At 43.7% G+C, this 20591-nt stretch overlaps 2 protein-coding genes across 2 annotated transcripts; both read left to right on the top strand.

Annotated features, from left to right (window-relative positions):
- Positions 1 to 1830: 1830 nt before the first annotated feature.
- LOC308150781 (uncharacterized protein) lies at positions 1831 to 11924 on the top strand (the record flags this gene model as incomplete). Its single annotated transcript, XM_080523577.1, has 13 exons — positions 1831 to 2166; positions 3447 to 3529; positions 3867 to 4023; positions 4223 to 4384; positions 4585 to 4647; positions 4827 to 5047; positions 8790 to 9330; positions 9445 to 9527; positions 9863 to 10019; positions 10314 to 10475; positions 10620 to 10745; positions 11016 to 11242; positions 11777 to 11924. The coding sequence occupies 13 exons, from the start codon at positions 1831 to 1833 to the stop codon at positions 11922 to 11924; spliced, it is 2466 nt and encodes an 821-aa protein (XP_080379703.1).
- A 2179-nt stretch (positions 11925 to 14103) lies between these two features.
- LOC308150782 (keratin, type I cytoskeletal 50 kDa-like) lies at positions 14104 to 20283 on the top strand (the record flags this gene model as incomplete). Its single annotated transcript, XM_080523578.1, has 7 exons — positions 14104 to 14520; positions 17433 to 17515; positions 18066 to 18222; positions 19099 to 19260; positions 19610 to 19735; positions 19864 to 20084; positions 20193 to 20283. The coding sequence occupies 7 exons, from the start codon at positions 14104 to 14106 to the stop codon at positions 20281 to 20283; spliced, it is 1257 nt and encodes a 418-aa protein (XP_080379704.1).
- Positions 20284 to 20591: the final 308 nt, after the last annotated feature.

Genomic DNA, 20591 nt, shown 5'->3' on the forward strand with positions numbered 1-20591 from the left:
AGAATGATTTTGTTCAAATATGTTCTTAGTTACACCCAAAACAACATGATGCAACAACATAAGTGTCAGGTTTAAAAGAACAGTAAGGCAAGTTTGAGGAAGCATTTGCTGGATATCAATGGCAAGACCCTGCAGCTGCTTTCCCCAAACTGAAGAATGTGTTCAGTACTGTAGGTCTCCAGCAGTTTTAATTTATTTAATTTATATATATTATAGATTTAGATATACAGTACAGGCCAAAAGTTTGGACACACCTTCTCATTCAATGTGTTTCCTTTATTTTCATGACTATTTACATTGTAGATTCTCACTGAAGGCATCAAAACTATGAATGAACACATGTGGAATGATGTACTTAACAAAAAAGTGTGAAATAACTCTAAATATGTCTTATATTTTAGGTTCCTCAAAGTAGCCACCCTTTGCTTTTTTGTTGTTAATAAAATAAAATAATGTTGTTAATAAAATATATAATAATAATATTAAATATATATACTGTATATACAGTATAACATATTATTATTAACACATATTATATTTAATATTATTATTATATATTTTATTAACAACAAAAAAGCAAAGGGTGGCTACTTTGAGGAATCTAAAATATAAGACATATTTAGAGTTATTTCACACTTTATTGTTAAATACATAATTCCTATGTGTTCATTCATAGTTTTGATGCCTTCAGTGAGAATCTACAATGTACCAAATAGTCATGAAAATAAAGGAAACGCATTGAATGAGAAGGTGTGTCCAAACTTTTGGCCTGTACTGTATATTATTATATTTTGGCAGTTGCATTAACAATGGGACCCTCAGGTCATTCTGTGTTGATTTTTTCTTTGTTAAAAAAAAAGAAAAAAGAAAGCTGAATATGTTAGTAGGAAGAGTTTCAAAAAGATGAATACAAGAAACTCAAGTTAGACATCTCTGCATGTTGTAAAGGTGGATTGGTGTAACTAACTTAAAAGTTGGAGGAGGTGAAATAATAAGTGAAGGCAAAATAAGTAATTGCAATATCAAGAGGGGGCCGTGGTAGCCTAGAGGTTAGAGAGGCCGGCTAGCAATTGGACGATGGCTGGTTCCGCCTCAGGAGGGAGCTGCATGTGATCTTGAGCAAGACACTTAACCTCTAATTGCACCAGGGCCGCCGAATATGGCTGACCCTGTGCCTACAGCAAAAATAACAAATTCCAACAATTGACTGATAAGTTGATTGCATGGCAATAAATCAGTAAAAAATGTAATAAATAGAAAATGGTAAAAAGAGTTTGACTTGCTGATGCAAGCCCACAAACAATCAATAGCTGTATAACTCATAGAAAAGTCCCAAAATTGATTGTACCAATCAGCCTGTCTTGAATCTTGCCCATGTTTTGAAAATTCAATCAATCAAAATACACTACAACTTTTACCATCGTGGTACTGATCATTGGTCTAGTTTCAGCTCACAACGCCTTAGATATGGAGCAGGCTTGTCTCCTGAAGATTGAGGACTTGACACAGGACTTGTCCAAACCAGTTTGACCAAGAATGCTAGTCCAAGAAAGTCACCATGCAGGCATGTTAATGGGTATTTCTGAAATTCTGCACATTTTCCAACTGACAACTGTTTGCTTCGCAAACCTGTTTATTTGTTGTTCCCTGAGGTATAGTGGTGTTTAGAGCCCGTTGTCAACTCCCTCATTGTCTAGCATAAAAAAAGCTGTGTCCAACCGCTCTCCACCCGTCCTCTCCAGCCAGAGCAGACAGCAGACCTCCATCATGGCCTCGCCCTACTCCAACAGCAGCTACCTGTCCTCTGGTGGGTCCATCAGGGGCACAACGATGGGAGGAGGCCGCATCAGCGCCATGAGGGCCGGCAGCGTGTATGGGGGTGCAGGAGGCTCCGGGGTGCGCATCTCCAGCGCCTCCAACACCTTCTCTGCCAGAGGTGGAGGCGCCTTCAACCTGGCTGATGCTGTCAATGTGTCCTCCAACAAGCAGGCCACCATGGTTAACCTGAACGGCCGCCTGGCCTCCTACCTGGAAAAGGTGCGCTCTCTGGAGAAAGACAACGCTGATCTGGAGACGAAAATCTGCCGATTTCTGGATATGAGAGCCACACCTGAGTCCCATGACAGGGCCGCCTTCACAACAGTCATCAGCGAACTCAAAGACCAGGTAAGTCCTACCTGGACTTAATTGCGATTATAATTCACTGCAATATAATTGCTATTTGTTGCACTTCTGGTTAGACGCACAATCATTTCGTTGAATTGTCTTGTACTATGTAATGACAACAAAGTGAATCTAATTTCTCATTTCTCATTTCTAAGTCCTCCTATCCAGGGAATCACATTGTTTATTAGAGTTTCCAATAGAGTGAATTTGTGTACAAAATGAGCAATACAAATACATCCTAATTTCATTGGAATAATAGGCATTAGATTGTGGTTGAAAACGTAGCGTTAAAAGGGTCTTTTATTTTTAATAAATTTTTTATTTGATGAGAAGCATGAGTGGAGCAGAGTTTGACATCACAAATGCCGATTTGCATTCACCATTTTTCTTTAAAAAAATGTTTCCCCCACCCGTCCTCCCGTCCCACCCACCCGTCCTCCCGTCCCACCCACCTGTCCTCCCGTCCCACCCACCCCCACATTGACAGACAAGGAGAAGGGAAAAAGCAACAACAACAACAACAAAAACATGAAGAAAAAAAAATACAACAACAGCAAAAAAAAATAACTAAAAACAAACAGCAACACACATAACAAAACCAATACAGTATTATTGACAATTAAATGAGTAAAAGTAAAATAAAGGTTAAAAAACTCTGCTTCAGCTTATGTGTATTTCGCCATAGAGGTAAGGAGGCGAGTCATTTCTAATCAATGATGGAATAGATTAAGTGAGTAGTGGAATGGCTGGACATGAGTGGTCTTTCTTCAAAGAAACTTTGGAGTGGACTTGGTCTCTTGTGGAAAAGCACCATCGATGGTGTTTCTTGAGCTTCCTCTCATTCAGAGCTACACCCAAAGCCAGCTCCCCTCAGGCCAGCCTTCCATGCCGTATTTTGGTCCAGGGGAGAGCAAACAGAGGGAAATGTATATTGGGTTCTCAAACTTACAGATGATCTATGACAAACATGAAGACATGTCAGGCCTATAATCTTAAATTGGTCCATATCAAACCAATGTTGGATCTTTATTTTTTATAACTAAGTTTCTGTCCAATTGTATCCAAGCATGTATGATTGATTTCTTCCTTTTTCTTTTGTGTATCAAAGCTGTGGTCAACTATTTTACTGATCTTCGCTTGATTATCATCATTTACACGTCTTATTCACTATCAAACAATAGGTCCATAAATTGCCTTGTATGTGAAACCTCAGATTATGGGTAACCCCTAGAAGAGAGCACAGTTTCCATAAAAGTGACATCTCTCTGCTTCTCTCTCAGATCATAGATGCTTCTCGTACGAATAGTGCATTCTACCTGGCTGTTGACAACGCTAGCCTGGCTGCAGATAACTTCAAAGTCAAGTAAGTGTGAGAAAACACTTGGTAGTAGCTAGCCTATGTGTTCAAGTGATATGAAAAACACCTCACTGATGCTGGAGCACTTTGAGCTGCAACGTTTGCAAGAAAAGTGCTTTACAAATAAAAGTTATTATTATTACTATTATGAGCAGGGGGGTGGGTGGTGGCGGTAGCTGAGAGGCCGGGTGGCAATCGGAAGGTTGATCAAGGCGCCGAATATGGCTGGCCCTGTGCCAAGACCCTGTGCCTAGAGCAAAAATACCAACAATTGACAGACTTGATTGACAGAAGTTGATTGCATGGCAATAAATCAGTAAAAAAAACTAAAGATGTTGAACAGGTTTGAGAGCGAGCTGGCCATAAGGCAGTCTTTGGAGGGTGACATCACTGGGCTGAGGAGGGTGCTGGACGAGCTGACCTTGGGACGGTCTGACCTGGAGATGCAGACTGAGAGTCTGAGAGAGGAGCTGGTGTACCTCAAGAAGAGCAACAAGGAGGTGGGCTGGAAATGAGACAATCCAGTATGGGGAACAGAGTGTTTGACCAGTTGTGGTGCCTCATCACTTAATGGTTCTTGCTAATCATGCGATGCTATAAGTGTGCTGATGTATAGACTTAAGCTCAGCAGGCTAACACAGTCTAGTGTAGTGTAATACATGGGTTATAAGCTGACCCAGTTTGTCCCTGTGTGTCCAGGATCTGCTGGCCATGCGAACCCAGGTGGTAGGCCAGGTAAACGTGGAGATGAATCTTGCACCTCAGACTGACCTCACCAAGGTCATGGCTGAGATGCGTGACCACTACGAGGACGTCGCTAACAAGAACCGCAAGGACCTGGAGGTCTGGTTCCAGGCCCAGGTAATGCAGTGAGTTGTTGTTTTCTGTTGGCATTTGGTGTATCTGGATATTAAAGGCATCTCCCTGCCACCTTTCCCTGCAGGCATTTATACGTTATGTTCTTTAAGAATCAATGGTTAATATCATTCATTTCAAAGTAAACAAAAGCATGTACCGATTGCCCCTTTAAAGTTACAAATGATATCCTCTATTGTTTACAGTCAGATGTTCTGAACAAGGAAGTTGCTGTCAAGACCGAGACCCTCTCATCATCCCGCTCCGAAGTCAGTGACGTTAAACGCACCTTTCAGAGTCTTGAAATCCAACACCAATCCCAAGTCAACATGGTGAGAACAAGTAGAAGTGGAACTTCTTTTTCCATTTAGGAGGACTAAAATAACCATCATAAATCATAATCCTAGCCTACACACCCAACTCACTCTGTCTCATTCCTGACCTTTAGAAAGCAACCCTGGAGGGCACCCTGGCTGAAACACAGAACAGGTATGCCATGATGCTGTCTGGTTACCAGAGTCAGGTGACCAGCGCGGAGGACCAGGTTTCTCAGATCCGTGCAAAATTGGAGGGTCAGCGTCATGACTACCAGATTCTGCTGGACATGAAGACCAGGCTGGAGATGGAGATCGCTGAGTACAGGAGGCTGATCGACAGAGAGACTAGCAGGTCAGTCTCCTTATCCTGTACACCAATACAGTATATCAATGATATACAGTAATGCTTGAAAGTATGTGAACCCCTTGTGCAACTATAGATTATTTTTGTTTTTACAATGAAATCTTTATTTAATCAGAACCAGTATCTGACATAACATGTTTATATTGACCAATTCCATATGTTGACTTAGAGGGAATCATGCGTGTAGTAGGACAACTAAATTATGAAGAAATTAGTCCAGGGGCAAAAATAAGTGAACCTCTTCAGTCAATAGCTTGTGGCACCTCCATTAGCAGCAATAACTTGGAGTAAAGGTCTCGTATATCCACTAAACAGTCTATCCACTAATCAGTCACTAATTGAGTGAGGTTTGAGCGGTGTCTGGCATAAACTGCAGGTCCTGCCACAGCATCTCAATTGGATTTAGGTCAGAACTTTGACTTGACCAATCCAAAACACAAAACTTGCTTCAAATCCACCAAAGCCATTCTTTGGTGGATTTGTTCGAACGCTTTGGGTCATTGTCTTGTTGAAAGACCCATTTTCAGCCCAGCTTTAGCTCCTTGACTGATGGTTCTGTTCAAAAATAGCTTGGTATACCTCAAAATTCATGGTTCCCTTAATGATGTGGAGTCGGCCAGGTCCAGAGGAGGAGAAGCAGCCCCAGATCATGACATTCCCACCACCATGCTTGACTGTTGGGATAAGGTTCTTTTGGTGGTAGTCAGTGTTGGGTTTTCGCCAAACATTGTGGATTTGATTGCGACCAAAGTTTCTGCATGGCTTCTTTGGCTTCTTCCTAGCAACCCTCCCACGAAATGCCATTTTGATTCAGTGTTCTTCTTATTGTTGAAGCATGCACAGTTACCTGAGATGCAGCAAGGGAGGTCTGCAAATCTCTAAATATTATGTTTGGGTTGGTTTTTACCTTATTTGTTATTTTTCTTGTGGCTCTTTGGGATATTTTGGAAGGGTGTCCACTTCTAGGCCTAGTTGCTGTCATGTTAAATGCTATCCATTTGTAAATGATTTGCCTCACAGTGGACTAATGGAGTTCAAATCTTATATAGCCTTCCGCAGACTGATGTGCTCTTTCTAACCTCTTCCTGATGTCCTCTGAGATCTCCTTTCCTCTCGGCATGGTGTGTTTTGCATTCTCCTGTATGGATAACACAGAACTGACCAGGTTTCTTATCTCTATTTATCAGAGTCCCACCCAAACTCTTTCCTAAAGATCTCTCCTTCAACTGGTTCATTTGGTACCCAATTATTTACTCACCGGATTCTACTTACCTACTTAATTTAACCAATGCAACTTGGGGTTCACTTATTTTTGCACCTGCACTAACTTCTTTATATATATATATATATATATATATATATATATATATATATAATTATTTTTTATCTACTACACGCATGATTACCTCTAAACCAACATATGGAATTGGTAAATATAAACCTGTTAAGTCAGATAAAAAAGACTGGTTCTGATTAAATAAAGATTCCATGGTAAAAACTAAAAACATCTATAATTGCACAAGGGGTTCACATACTTTCAAGCATCACTGTATATATAACTCCTAAATGATGTAGCGAGTGTTTAGTTGTGTACAAATTAAAATAAAACAGTTTTAGGTTCCTGTCATGTTTTCATGTCTTTGTCATGTTTTAGTTTCCTGTCATGTTTTAGTGTTCCTCTTTTTTTGAAAGAGCACTGATGCTCTTGATGATGATGTAGGACTTAAGAAATAACATTGTATTATATCTGTGCCTCAGCAGTACCACAACCTCCACCTAAACCACCAAGGCCACCAGGGTAGCAACCATCGTGCAAGAGGTTGACTCCGACGGCAAGGTGATCAGCCAGCAGCAGAAGCTGCGAGCAGAGTTACCGTGTGAACTTAACTGATGTCATGGTTTGTAAAAGTAAGAGCCATCTTACAGCTTAAGAGAAAGATTAATCAATAAAACGAAGAATTCCTGAAACAAACTGTTGTAGTAGTGTGTAGTATCAGTGTTTGTGTTTGAGTGAATCGTTGCGTGAGCCAAAACAGAATAAGACTGCAGTTCCCTCTCTCCCCTGTGACAACACTGCTCTCTTATGGCGGAAAAATGCAGTCCAGTCAACGAGAGGCCTCTAGGAGACATCTTAGCATAATCAATAATCATCATCTGACTGTTGCCATGGAAAATTGCCTGTTGCCATGGGAAATATCTTCTTTGGAACTTTACAACCCCTCGACCAGCCCCCTTTTTATGTAAAAAGAAATGTGTCCTGAAACAGTGGATATCTTAATTGATTTGCTGTCATGTGTTATGACCAAACCCGATGGTCACAACAAAAAGGGGAGTCCACACATGATCGAAGGTCAAGTCATGTAATTTAGTAACTTAAAGAATAAACAACATAAGAATGTGAGGTGAAGTCTGTATGCTCAGTAGTGTGTGTGTGTGTGTGTGTGTGTGTGTGTGTGTGTGTGTGTGTGTGTGTGTGTGTAGTGTAGTGTGTGTAGTGTAGTGTGTGTGTGTGTGTGTGTGTGTGTGTGTGTGTGTGTGTAGTGTAGTGTGTGTGTGTGTGTGTGTGTGTAGTGTAGTGTGTGTGTGTGTGTGTGTGTGTGTGTGTGTGTGTGTGTAGTGTGTGGATGTGTGATGTGAACAAAACAAAAAGGAGCCGAACCTGAAGCCAACTAGCCCGTGGGGGGATATAGGCCACACCTCCACAAGTGAGCCACATTTACCGACGACCCCCCCAGCACTACCCACATTGGCTCACTGAACCAGACAAGCAGCCAACAGGGAAAGCTGCTGACAGAGGCAGAGAGGGTCGTGGCACGCAAACACATTTTTTTTTTTTTCATGAATTTATAATTGTGCTGTAGCCTACAGATGTTGAGAGGTATGGGCTATAGGCCTACGTTCTAGTTCTAGTTTACGAATACAATTTTCGATCTGAACAGATAGTTTTTTGTCCTGTTAAAACCACCACAATATGTATTCTTAAATGTCACACACGGGAAATGTCAAATCCAGTCTGCAGTGCAGCATTGCGGATGTTCACAACTGTCAGATGCACTTACCCTTCACTTTTTCATTTCATGGGTCAGAAATGATCAGGTATTTATGGAATAAATTAAATGACATGGTACATGAATTAATCTCATCACGCCATCATGTGATCGGGCCTAACAACAGTCGTGTCGTCAGTAGCGTTGGCGTGACGAGAGAAGCTAGTTGAGCACAGTTGAACAGAGTGTACAGGACAGGGAGTACCGAAGGGTAGAAGCCCCAGGGCTGGAACGTCAGTGTGGGGGTGGTGCTACACCTATCAACACCTTACGGCCTCTGCCTGTCAGGAAGACCACGATCAGGTTGCATAATAAGGATTATGATAAGAACACATAGAGCCTGAAGCCTCTCAGTGCTCAGTTCATTCATGCGTCTGCGGTACCCCGAGGATTCTTTTCACCTGTCACATTCGCCAATGCTTCAAAGATAAGAAAACATGAGTGATAGGGAAGGAGCCATGTGACCTTTTTGCAAAAATACTTTCGATGTAGTAACAGGTCTTTACTGGTTGGAATGTCCTGTGTCAGCATGCCTGCCCTTTTCGTCGCACATTTTTTTTTAACTCTGCAATTACTTGTGTCTTGCCTATGGTATCATAATCCTTCTCTCCTTCCTATAAAAGGGGCAGAGACCCGACTCTCCTCACTCACTCGGTCCTCCTCTCCTCTCTTCTCCTCTCCAGCCAGAGCAGTAAGACAGCAGCAGACTTCGTCACCATGACTTCCTTCTCTAGCAGCAGCTACAGGTCCTCTGGGATGTCCATGGGTGGAGGTGGCGGCATGTCCTTTGGTGGAGGTGGCCTGGCCCTTGGAGGTGGAGGTGGTGGAGGCGGTCGCATGGCCATGAGAGCCGGAAGCGTGTACGGGGGTGCAGGTGGATCCGGGGCACGTATCTCCAGCTCCAGCTCTTCCAGGTCCTTCTCTGCTGGCGGCGGCGGTGGCGGCGGATTCGGCTACGGTGGTGGCTTCGGAGCAGGTGGAGGAGGTGGTGGGGGCTTCAGCATGGGTGGAGGGGGAGACGGTGGTGTTGTTGGTGGCAATGAGAAGTTCACCATGCAGAACCTCAACGACCGTCTGGCCTCCTACCTGGTCAAAGTGGCCCTTCTGGAGAAGGCCAACGCCGACCTGGAGCTGAAGATCCGCCTCTTCCTGGAGGCCAAGGTCTCCCCCTCTGCTCAGGATTTCAGCGGCCATTATGGAACCATCAGTATTATGCAAGTCCAGGTAATGTTAACAAACACACACACACACACACACACACAGACACACACACGCATACACAACACAATATCTAAAAGTTGAATTCATCTACTGTAAAGTGTGTGTTTGTGTGTGCAGATGCAGGAAGCCATCCTTATGAACGGGATGATCCACCTCAGCATCGACAACGCACGCCTGGCTCTTGATGACTTCAGAATAAAGTGAGTACTATATTATAAATACTAGTCCACTAAAACTAACATGTGTCTCAATGTGGTTTCACCAGATACAATTTCTAACAGTGAGCCAGGATCAACATAATGACTAAATCATCTATGATGATGAATATGATGGTTGAATGTGCTTCTGTATGTTTCCATAATGTAAGAAACTTTGTGTTGTTTTTGGTAAAGATTAACACACCATGGCAACAACAGTATAGATACCATTGTGAGTTAGATCCACCAGAAACCCAGCAGAAACCCAACAGAAACCCATCAGAGCCAGTTGAGTCCCTGCTTATTCATGTCATACCCTTTGGTTTTCATGTGTCCAGGTATGAGACCGAGCTGACTATGCGCCAGTCTGTGGAGAGTGACATCGCTGGGCTGAGGAGGGTGCTGGACGAGCTGACCTTGGCCAAGAAGGACCTGGCAATGCAGGTCGAGGGGCTGAAGGAGGACCTTGTCTTCCTGAAGAGGAACCACGAGGAGGTGAGTCTCCAGGATGGACGCCAGACTGGTCAACACACACAGCTACAGACAAAGCCAATATGTGCATAGATACAGTACAAATCACACATACAATGCATCGACATTTATATTGTAAGGTGCAGAATGAAGAAGAAACTGCTAACCCTAGTAATGCATACCTAAGATAATAGCCAGAGTTTTAGCTCAGCTGGCTAAGACAGTCTTGTGGAGCACAGAAGACAGGAAACCCTATCGTTCATACTTAGTGTGTAGCGGGACCCAGAGTTGACCCAGACTGTATTTTTTTGCCTCCAGGACCTGCTGTTGGTGCGTTCTCAGATGACAGGTACAGTCCACGTGGAGGTGGACGCCGCACCTCAGGCTGACCTCACCAGGATCATGGCTGACATCAGAGAACACTACGAGGCTGTCGCTGCCAAGAGCCAGAGTGAACTGGAGGGCTGGTTCCAGGCCAAAGTGAGTGTCTGAGAAAATATATATCCACATACACAATCTAGTGTTCTAGCTTTCTTCACTATTCAATTGTGTAAATATTTCAGTCAGTTCAGTTCTGACAATCTTTTTCCTCTTCTGGTGTCACTTTCCCCTGGTCCTGTGCAGTCGGAAAGCCTGTCGCAGCAAGTAGTCACCGAGACCACCGTCCTGCAGACCAGCAGGTCAGAGATCAGTGAAGTCAAAAGCACCATGCAGTCTCTGCAGATAGAGCTGCAGGCAATGATGAGCATGGTAAGGAATGCCTAAGCATCGAATGTTCTGATCTACACCAGCTGTTGATACATTATTTCATTGCCCTGATCCAGGTCATTGTTTGTCTGTTATTTCTTCTACAATGTAAAGGTAGACTTTGTCCTGTGTAGTCTCTATTATGCATGCACCAATCCATCAGCCTGTGTTGTATGAATTACTGTCAATCCTTTTGGTCACAGAAAAAGTGTTATTTAAAATCAAGACATCACAGTAGCTCCACTCACCTCCTGTCCTGTGTGTCCACTACAGAAAGCGTCGCTGGAAGCCACCCTGTCAGAGACACAGAGCCGTTACTCCATGCAGCTGTCAGGTTTCCAGATGCAAGTGACCAGCCTGGAGGGGCAGTTGGTTGGCCTCAGGGCCGACCTGGAGCGCCAGGGCAGTGAGTACAGGATGCTGCTGGACATCAAGACACGCCTGGAGATGGAGATCGCTGAGTACAGGAGACTGCTGGACGGAGGGGCAGTGGCAAGCAGGTGAGAACAACACCTCTAACATATCAGTCCATTCATTAGTCCATTCATTAGATTTATTGAGATATTATTGGGGGTTGCAAGGGCAGGTTTTTGGGTGTGATGCCTAAGTCCAGTCTTAGGTGCCTTCTATCATTCATTGTTGACAATTGGCAGTTGGCCATTATTCCTCCGCAGATTTTAATGAATTCAATTACAATCCACACCCTGAATTTACTCAATTGAAACTGAATCTAACCTGACACTGGTGCCCACTGAACTAGATCAACCACTCAGAACCCAGGGGTTCAAGTTCAACTTTATTCGTCCCACATAAGGCAATCCGTCAAGTTATATATGACACATAAAAAACGTTTCTGAAAAACCTGCCTAACAAAAAAACAGTGTTTTGTCCACACTGGTCTCATTGACTGTTCTGATTGGTCCACACTGGTCTCATTGATTGTTCTGATTGGTCCACAGCGTTTCCATGGTGTCGGCCGTGTCCAGTTCTGCTGGCCTGTCCGCTGGCCTGTCCGCCTCCGCTGGCCTGTCCAGCTCCTCATCCTCCTCATCCACCACCACCGTAACCAAGGTGGTCACTGTGATCGAGGAGGTGGTCGATGGGGTTGTCCTCAACGCATCCTCTGCATCCTCATCCTCTGCTGTGGTGGAAACCGTGGTCGATGGGCATGAGTGTGCCTGAGTGATGACCGCAACACTCAACACTACAATCTGAACCTCAAAACATACCCTGCATGATTGGAAGATTACATCAATAAAGAATGTGACAAATAATTTCTTTGTGTGTTCGTTTTTTTTGCTCAGGAGAGCTGTATTTGTGGTTGTGTGTCCTGTGTTGGCATTACGACTAGTTTCAAATGAAAATATTAGTCACCTGCACAATCCTGACTGTAACCATAGTCATTACACCAAGTACAATCCAACAACAGATAATTATAATGCACTGTACAATAATACATAGTAATATGCTGGTCAAGTGAATGCATCACAATCAAGTAATACCATTAGCAAGCTTCTATATAAAGCTCCATAGGATACTGTAAATATAGCTATTTAAGCTACATTGTTGATGGTGATAAAACATCTTGGCTAATTTAACCAGTCACTAATATACCTGAAAAACTATTTTTGAAAATAAATCTAACCTGCGCGGTTCTACAAGCGCTGCCTCTGTTTCTGAGAAATCATGAGGTGTATTCAATTGTGTAATGGTGGGAGTACATTTAGCAGCCAGATATGACCATTTTAATGTCAGTTTAATGTCAGTTTAATGTCAGTTTAATGTCAGTTTTGCAGCTCTGAACATTAGTTTGGGTGTCTCCAGTGACAGTCTACTTTACCAGTGTAGCCTATAGCAACAGTGTAAAATAAAGTGAATATAAAATAAAATAAAAAATAAATAAAAATCCTATTACTGTTCTCATGTTGGCCTCTCAATATCCATTGCTAGCTACCTATACAGGTCTCCTATGCTCAGATAATACAGTATATAGTATATGCCATTATGCCACTCTTTTATCCAAAGCGAATAACACTGCAGTGAGTGCATACATTTTTCAGGATATGCAGTCCCAGCGGGAATCGAACCCACAACCTAAGTGTTGTTAGGGCCATGCACCATGCCATGTCCTGTCTGTCCTCTATCTCACAAACACACACAGTCAAACCCCAAGCAGCCGACTCTATGCAGCCCAGTCTGGTTGCCAGATGGGATTGACAATTTCCAGCCCAACCAAGGCAAGGCCAGGCAACTTTATTTGTATAACACATTTCATACAACAGGGGCAATTCAAAGTGCTTTACATACATTATTTAAAAATATAGCAAGAGGAGCATAGTACGAAAATAACAATTACAATGAATAAAAGCAACTATAAGAAGTAAATAGATAAAACATTTAATAAAACAATAGTTAATGGAAAAAAGACATTGATAGAAGTGTTTGTGTATAATCATAACTGCTGCAAAACATGAAACTACAGTCTAAAAACAGCAGCATCCACCAAAAAACAGCACAAAACTGATACTGTATACCACCCAAATGCTATTTATCCAGCCCAACCGCCCAAATGCTTTTTTTCCCCGTCCAGTATGATCAAAAAGTAGCATAATTGGGCAGGAATTGTACGCCCAATCTGGCAACACTGACCACAAGGCAGTGGAACAGCACCACCATCCCCAGCCCACCACCACCACTGCATCTATGCAACACATGCCATATAGATTTAGCATTCACTGCACGTTGCTGAGTATATTTATTAGCCCCAACATCTGATGATGTCTCTAAATGTCATCGCGTTATAAAAAAAAACACGAGTGTTGGTTGAAGCCACACGGCCTGTGCTAGTCTCAACTCGAATGCTGATTAAAACAAATTCCAGTCAGGATGATAAGCAGCACCAATTACGCCAGAATAGGACCACCGAGGCAAGTAATTCAGCCTCTAAAAGAGGGAAGGAAGGGACTTGACTGTTAAATTGGCCGTACTTTGAGCTGTCTTGACAGAATAAGTGGTTGAGACAGGGGCGCAGTCTAAGAGACGTAGGTTACCAGTGAACTTTAGGCCAACAGTTTTTTTTTTACCTCAGCATAAGGTGGTTACCTAGCCTACTTTTGAGTGTTTGTTTTTTGTTGTCTTTTTCCCATGAGACCTGCTGAAGTCTCAAGGGTTTATTTGTTGTTCCCTGAGCTACAGGCTAGGCCTGGGGCCGTTACATAGGCCTAGGTAGACTGTACTGGTAGACGCATTCAAATCTTGTTAGAGGTGCCGGTCCCCTCCCTCATTGTCGAGCATAAAAAGATCTGTGTCCAACCGCTCTCCACCCGTCCTCTCCAGCCAGAGCAGACAGCAGACCTCCATCATGGCCTCCCCCTACTCCAACAGCAGCTACCTGTCCTCTGGTGGGTCCATCAGGGGCACCCCGATGGGAGGAGGCCGCATCAGCGCCATGAGGCCCGGCAGCGTGTACGGGGGTGCAGGAGGCTCCGGGGTGCGCATCTCCAGCGCCTCCAACACCTTCTCTGCCAGAGGTGGAGGCGGAGGCGGAGGCGGAGGTGCCTTCAACCTGTCCCACGCTCTTGATATGTCTTCCAACAAGCAGGCCCACATGGTTAACTTGAACGACCGTCTGGCCCTTTACCTGGAAAAGGTGCGCTCTCTGGAGAAAGACAATGCTGATCTGGAGGCGAAGATCCACCAGTTTCTGGAGGAGAAAGCCACGACCGTCTCCCATGACTGGAGCCCCTACAAGACAGCCATCAGCAAACTCCAGGACCAGGTACGTCCACCTGTCCAGGGAATCACATTGTTTATTAGAGTTTTCAATAAAGGGAATGTGAGTTGACACCAGTAAACTGATGGTAGTGGTGGTCTAGTGGATAGTGAGTTGGACTTGTGATCGGAAGGTTGTGAGTTCAAATCCCGCCTGAAACCACACCACTACTAGTGTGCCCTTGAGTAAGGCTCTTAGCCCTCAGTTACTCCAGGGGGAATGTCCCTGTAATTCGTAATTGTAAGTCGCTTTGGATTAAAAGCGTCTGCTAAATGTCAAAATTATAATTAATTATGATGGCATACAGCATATATCGTCTTGTTTAGTGTTTTTAATATTTTCCTTTCAGTCAGTCATGTTTAATGACAATGGTCATTCATTTAAGTTTGGCGTAAGTGACTGGCTCCACTCTGTATAACTCCCTGCCTGAAGTTTAAACAGGGTTAAAAAACATGAGCAGGAAGTCCATAACTTTAACTTGCCCGTAGGTAGGTAAATAGGCAAGGCAAGGCAGGTTTATTTGTATAGCACATTTCAGACAACAGGGGCAATTCACTGTGCTTTACATAAAGCATAAACAATACAACAAGAGGAGAATAGTAAGAAAATGAAAGTGACAAGAATAGATACAGTATATATAAGAAATAAATAGATAAACATGTAATAAGATAGGTAGTGGCTGCACATACCTCCAGGCATCAGCCCAGACCTGTGTGATTTAGTCAATGACAGGTTATTATTACTGCACCTGTATTCAACTGCTATCCTGCCAGATACGGCGCGTGAGATCACAGTGTAAAATTACATGTTTGCAAACACATTCATGACCCAAATGCTTCAGACTTCTGTTAGTGAACGTCCCAAAACATCCCCAGAAAGCCCAATGCCATGGCCCAAAGGTCCTACCCTGATTTGGGCCCTTCAGGAGATTTTTGGTGGATTTTTGGGGGACTTTTGACTTCCAGGTATGCAATGTGTGCTCTGCCCTCTCATTGTTTGGCTAGGTTAGTCTACAGGACTGCTACTGGTTATGTTACAAACACTGAGCTTAAGTCATTAGTTCCATTGGTTCAAAGGCATTTATATTCACTAGTACGTGTGCACAGCTGTGGCTGAATGTGAGGTAACCTTTTTTCTCTAGCATTTATTTTACTCGTTAGTCGTGTTACTAAGAAATTCGCTGGGGATTAACATAATCATGCTGGTTTGAGGGTGAAATTGGAGATTAACATAATCATGCTGGTTTGAGGGTGAAACTGGAGATAAACATGATCCATTTTGGTTTGAGGGTGAAATTGGAGATGAAAATTAACCGCGCTGCTTTGAGGGTGAAACTGAAGATAAAGATAATCGTTCTGGTTAGAGGGTGAAACTGTAGATGAACATAACATGTTTCTGATTATATCGCTAGTTCCGATGCTCCTCCCTCCTATCCCCAAGACCTTAGAATCACCAAGGGAAAGTGACACAACACATACAACAACAAAACACAACACAGAAACACAACACAAAAAAAGCAGTGCTTGGGCCTAAAAAAAAGTCGGGACCGGGACCCGGTTTCTTGTGGAAAAGCACCATCGGTGGTCTTTCTTGAGCTTCCTCTCACTCAGAGCTACCCCCAAACCCAGCTCCCCTCAGGCCAGCCTTACATGCCATATTTGGTCATGGAGGCTTCCAGAGGAAGAGCAGAAAGAAGGAAATGTATGCTGTTCTCAAACACACAGATGATCTATGACAAACATGAAGACATGTCAGGCCTATAATCTTAGGTGGGTCCTTATCAAACCAATATTGGATCTTTACTTTCATAACTAACCCTCTATCCTATTGTATGATTGATTTCTTCCTTTTTTCTTTTGTATATCAAAGCTGTGGTCAGCTATTTCACTGATCTTCACTTGATTATCATCATTCACACGTCTTATTCACTGTTGTGGTCCTCTGTGGCTCAGTAGGTAGAGCATGGCACTAACAACGTTTAGGTTAGAGTTCGATTCCTGCTGGGACCAAATAGACTGAAATGTATGTACTCATTGCAATATAAGTCGCTTTGGATAAAAGCGTCAGCTAAGCTAAAAGCTACGGATCAAACAATAGGTTTGGTGTTACGGTTGGAGTCGCTATTTCCTTGGCGGCTCTTTGGGTCTCCCTCTGGCGGCCCCTGGTGGCCCTGGGACATTACTACACTCCTTGTTGCTCTCATTATGGACTAATGTGTGTCACATATGTATGTTTGGCACCTGTGTATTTATGTCCTCACTTCCTGGCACTCCCTGCCGGTTGATCTCTCTGTTTGTTCAGTGTACATGTGTGTTCCTGTTCTGTTATTTGTCCGCCTCGCACAGGGAGTTGTGAGCCGCTCTAGCCGGTGGTTCTGGGTAGAACCTGGTGCCAGTCCGGTCTATAGCATTCGGACCGGTTTTGAGTAGCGTTTTCCCTGTGAGACTTCTGTCTTGTTTCAGCACAGGAAGACGGTTTCCTCCTGTGGCTTTCATGTCAGGTTTCTGTCTGTTCCAGTAAAGTGTCCTTAGTTGTGCCAAAAGCTGCCTGTCGTCATTACTTTGTCCTGCACCGCACCTGGGTCCGCAACACACACCAACCCGTTACAGTTTGGTCCATAAATTGCCATATACGGTATGCTAAACCTCAGTAAAGTAAGTAGCCTTGAGAACCGATGGTTCTTGAGCCCAATGACCCATAGGGCAGCCTATCTCCTGTTTCCGTAGGGTAAGGCAGCTTGATGTACAAGTACAGCCCCTGGATATGATAGCATGCTGGTATGTTGCAGGGTCTTAGCCTGAGTGCTGAGTGACAAAGCCGCTGAGCTGGAATGCCAAACCTCAACGTACGGCTAATCCCTAGAAGGGAGAATCACCAAGGGATAAAAAAAAAGTGACATCTCTCTGATTCTCTCTCAGATCTTAGATGCTTCTCGTACGAATGGCGGACTCTACCTGGCTCTTGACAACGCTAACCTGGCTGCAGAAGACTTCAAAGTCAAGTAAGTGTGAGAAAACACTTGGTAGTAGCTAGCCTATCTGATCAATAGCATACCGTAGTAGGCAATCTCCATGGATCGAATTACATGGGGGATTGAGGGGGTTTGACAGCCCTAATTAAGACTTGGAACCCAAGTGGGGGGAGGTCAAAACATTTATATATCCCTTTTACCAGTAATCGTAAATAATAATATAATATATTTCCCATATTCATGCCAGGAAGAATCATGTAATACGATTTCAGACACCCTTATAGTGGACCATAGCATTTTTAACGCGTGTCTTGCCTCCACTCCCCTGTCCCCCGATCCCCATCTCCACTAGCATTCAGAATTGTCTTCATTTTCAGGCCCAAAAAGCCTTTTAGGACCATCACCTGTTTGCACCCCTGATTTACGGCCTGGAGAAAAAGTTGGACCCCCTGATTGTCATAGTACAATTCGCACCCTGGCAAACTCTATACAATGACAGGATGCTGTGCTACCCCTACTCAACCGTCAACCATCTACTCTCTGAACTGAAACATGTGATTGATTCTTTGACGCTGCGCAGGTATGAGACTGAGCTGGTCATGAGGCAGTCTGTGGAGGCCGACATCGCTGGGCTGAGGAGGGTGCTGGACGATCTGACCGTGGGAAAATCTGACCTGGAGATGAAGGTCGAGGGTCTGAGAGAGGAGCTGGTCCACCTCAAGAAGAACTTTGAGGAGGTGGGTTGGAGTGGTAGAGGCCTCAAACATCAACAACATACAGCAACATGCATGCTGCTCCTGACTGTGTACTCGCACTGCCTACTGTTTACTAAAAGTATCTACTCCATATAACTCAACCATGATGTTCAAGGTAATTAGCTAAATGCCGCTACAGCCTGTCCCCCTTACCTACTGCAGTGAATTGTTGGACTAAAATCTGAATTTACTTAGGAAAATCAAATCTTGTATGACATCCTGGCCCCTATATTTGGCATTCACTTAAAACATTAATTAACGAACGCTTTTATCCAAAGTGACTTACAACAAGTGCATTTAAGTGAATGATCTATACATCAGTCATCATAAGCACAACATACATGCTAGGACCAGGTGCCCTTGGCAGTCACAATGCTAGAAGAAGGAAACGCGTTATAATCTTGCGTAGTTAAAACGTCTTCTAAACAGGTTGCAGAATGAGCATTATACTACACTACAGAGATTTGGAGAGGCTGCATTCTCATTTGATGCACCCAAATTGTGGAATGCACTGCCGGTTTACATTAGGGATGCAACCTCAGCAAATAATGTTCAAGTCAAGACTAAAAACCCATCTTTTTAATATTGCCTTTAAATGAGTAAATCATTTAATTATGATTATATAATGATTGGAGCACTTTGAGCTGCAACGTTTGCAGGAAAAGCACTATACAAATAAAAGTTATTATTATTATTATTATTATTATTATTATTACTACACTGTTACTCTTGTTTTGAGTGATCTGTAATCTTCACCGTTACAAAGCATGGAAGTGAGTGCACAGTGCCGTGGTTGATGATGACATGTGAGATGAGTTGACACTTTTGGGCCCTTTTGACCCTTTTTTTCCATCCCAGGAGCTGCTGGCGCTGCGCTCCAGGGCAGGGAACCAGGTGAACGTGGAGATCGACGCGGCGCCCCAGGAGGACCTGTCCCACACCATGGAGGCGGTCCGCAACCACTACGAGGCCATCGCAGACAAGAACCGCAAGGAGCTGGAGGCCTGGTTCCAGACCAAGGTAACACCGGGCCGTGTATACCACCTTTTTGTTTGTTAGCACTAGAACAGCCATGAGTAAATGTGAGTAAAGATAAATGTTATATCTTTGCACCCTCCTTTCATGACTTTTCCTAGATATGTGCGTTCTTCCACCCAGTATCCTTAAATTTTCAACATCACATCAGGATAAGCTAGTATAAAGCTATTTTGCCGTTTTTCTGTGTAGGAAGCAGGCTAATTTACAAGCGGCCAACTAGTGGTCATTGTGTGTAAATAGCAGCTGTTGGCTGTTGTAGTGTTACTGTACTTAGTAGTCTATATTCCGATTCAATCATAGCCATTTGGTATGCTGTCATTTTTTTTACTAGTCCGAGAAACTGAACAAGGAAGTCGCTAGCAGCGCTGAGACCCTCTCATCGTCCCGCTCCGAAATCAGTGACGTCAAACGCAACCTGCAGAATCTTGAAATCGAACTCCAATCCCAAATCAGCCTGGTGAGAAACAAAGTGGAACACTTGCTTTCTTCTATATTTTTACATTTACGAGGAGGACTAGCATAACCAGTCGTCTCCCTAGCCTAGCCTACACACCCAACTCACTCTGTCTCCTTCCTGACCTTTAGAAAGAATCCCTGGAGGGCACCCTGGCTGAAACACAGAACAGGTATGCCATGATGCTGGCCGCCTACCAGAGTCAGGTGACCAACGCGGAGGACCAGGTTTCTCAGATCCGTGCAAAATTGGAGAGTCAGCGTCATGACTACCAGATTCTGCTGGACATGAAGACCAGGCTGGAGATGGAGATCGCTGAGTACAGGAGGCTGCTGGACGGAGAACCCAGCAGGTCAGTCTCTCTACACCTTATACGGCAATACAGTAAATCAGTGATATAAAAGACCTAAATGATGTAAGACTTCAGAAATAACACTATATTATTTCTGTGCCTCTGCAGTACCCCAACCTCCACCAAAAACGGCACAACCACCAGGGTAGTGACCCTCGTGCTCGAACCGAACGATGATCACGGTGAGCAGCATGACTGAAGCTGTGAGCCATGTTACAATGTGAACTGAACCGATGTCTTGGCTTGGAAAAAATTAGAGCCATCTTACAGCTAAAGAGAGACATTCATCAATAAAATGAAGAATTCCTGAAACAAACTGTTGTTTTATTCAGTGAATCATTGTGTGAGCCAAAACGGAACACAGTTCCCAACTCTCCTCTGAGACAACACTGCCCTCTTATGGCGGAAAAATGCAGTTCAATCAACTGGCCTAAAATGAATGAATGAATGAATGAATGAATGGTCTTTATTGTCATTGATATAGTACAGGTACCAAACAACGAAATT

Source organism: Nansenia antarctica (assembly GCF_963989245.1).
Source record: "Nansenia antarctica genome assembly, chromosome: 2".
Taxonomy (NCBI): domain Eukaryota; kingdom Metazoa; phylum Chordata; class Actinopteri; order Argentiniformes; family Microstomatidae; genus Nansenia; species Nansenia antarctica.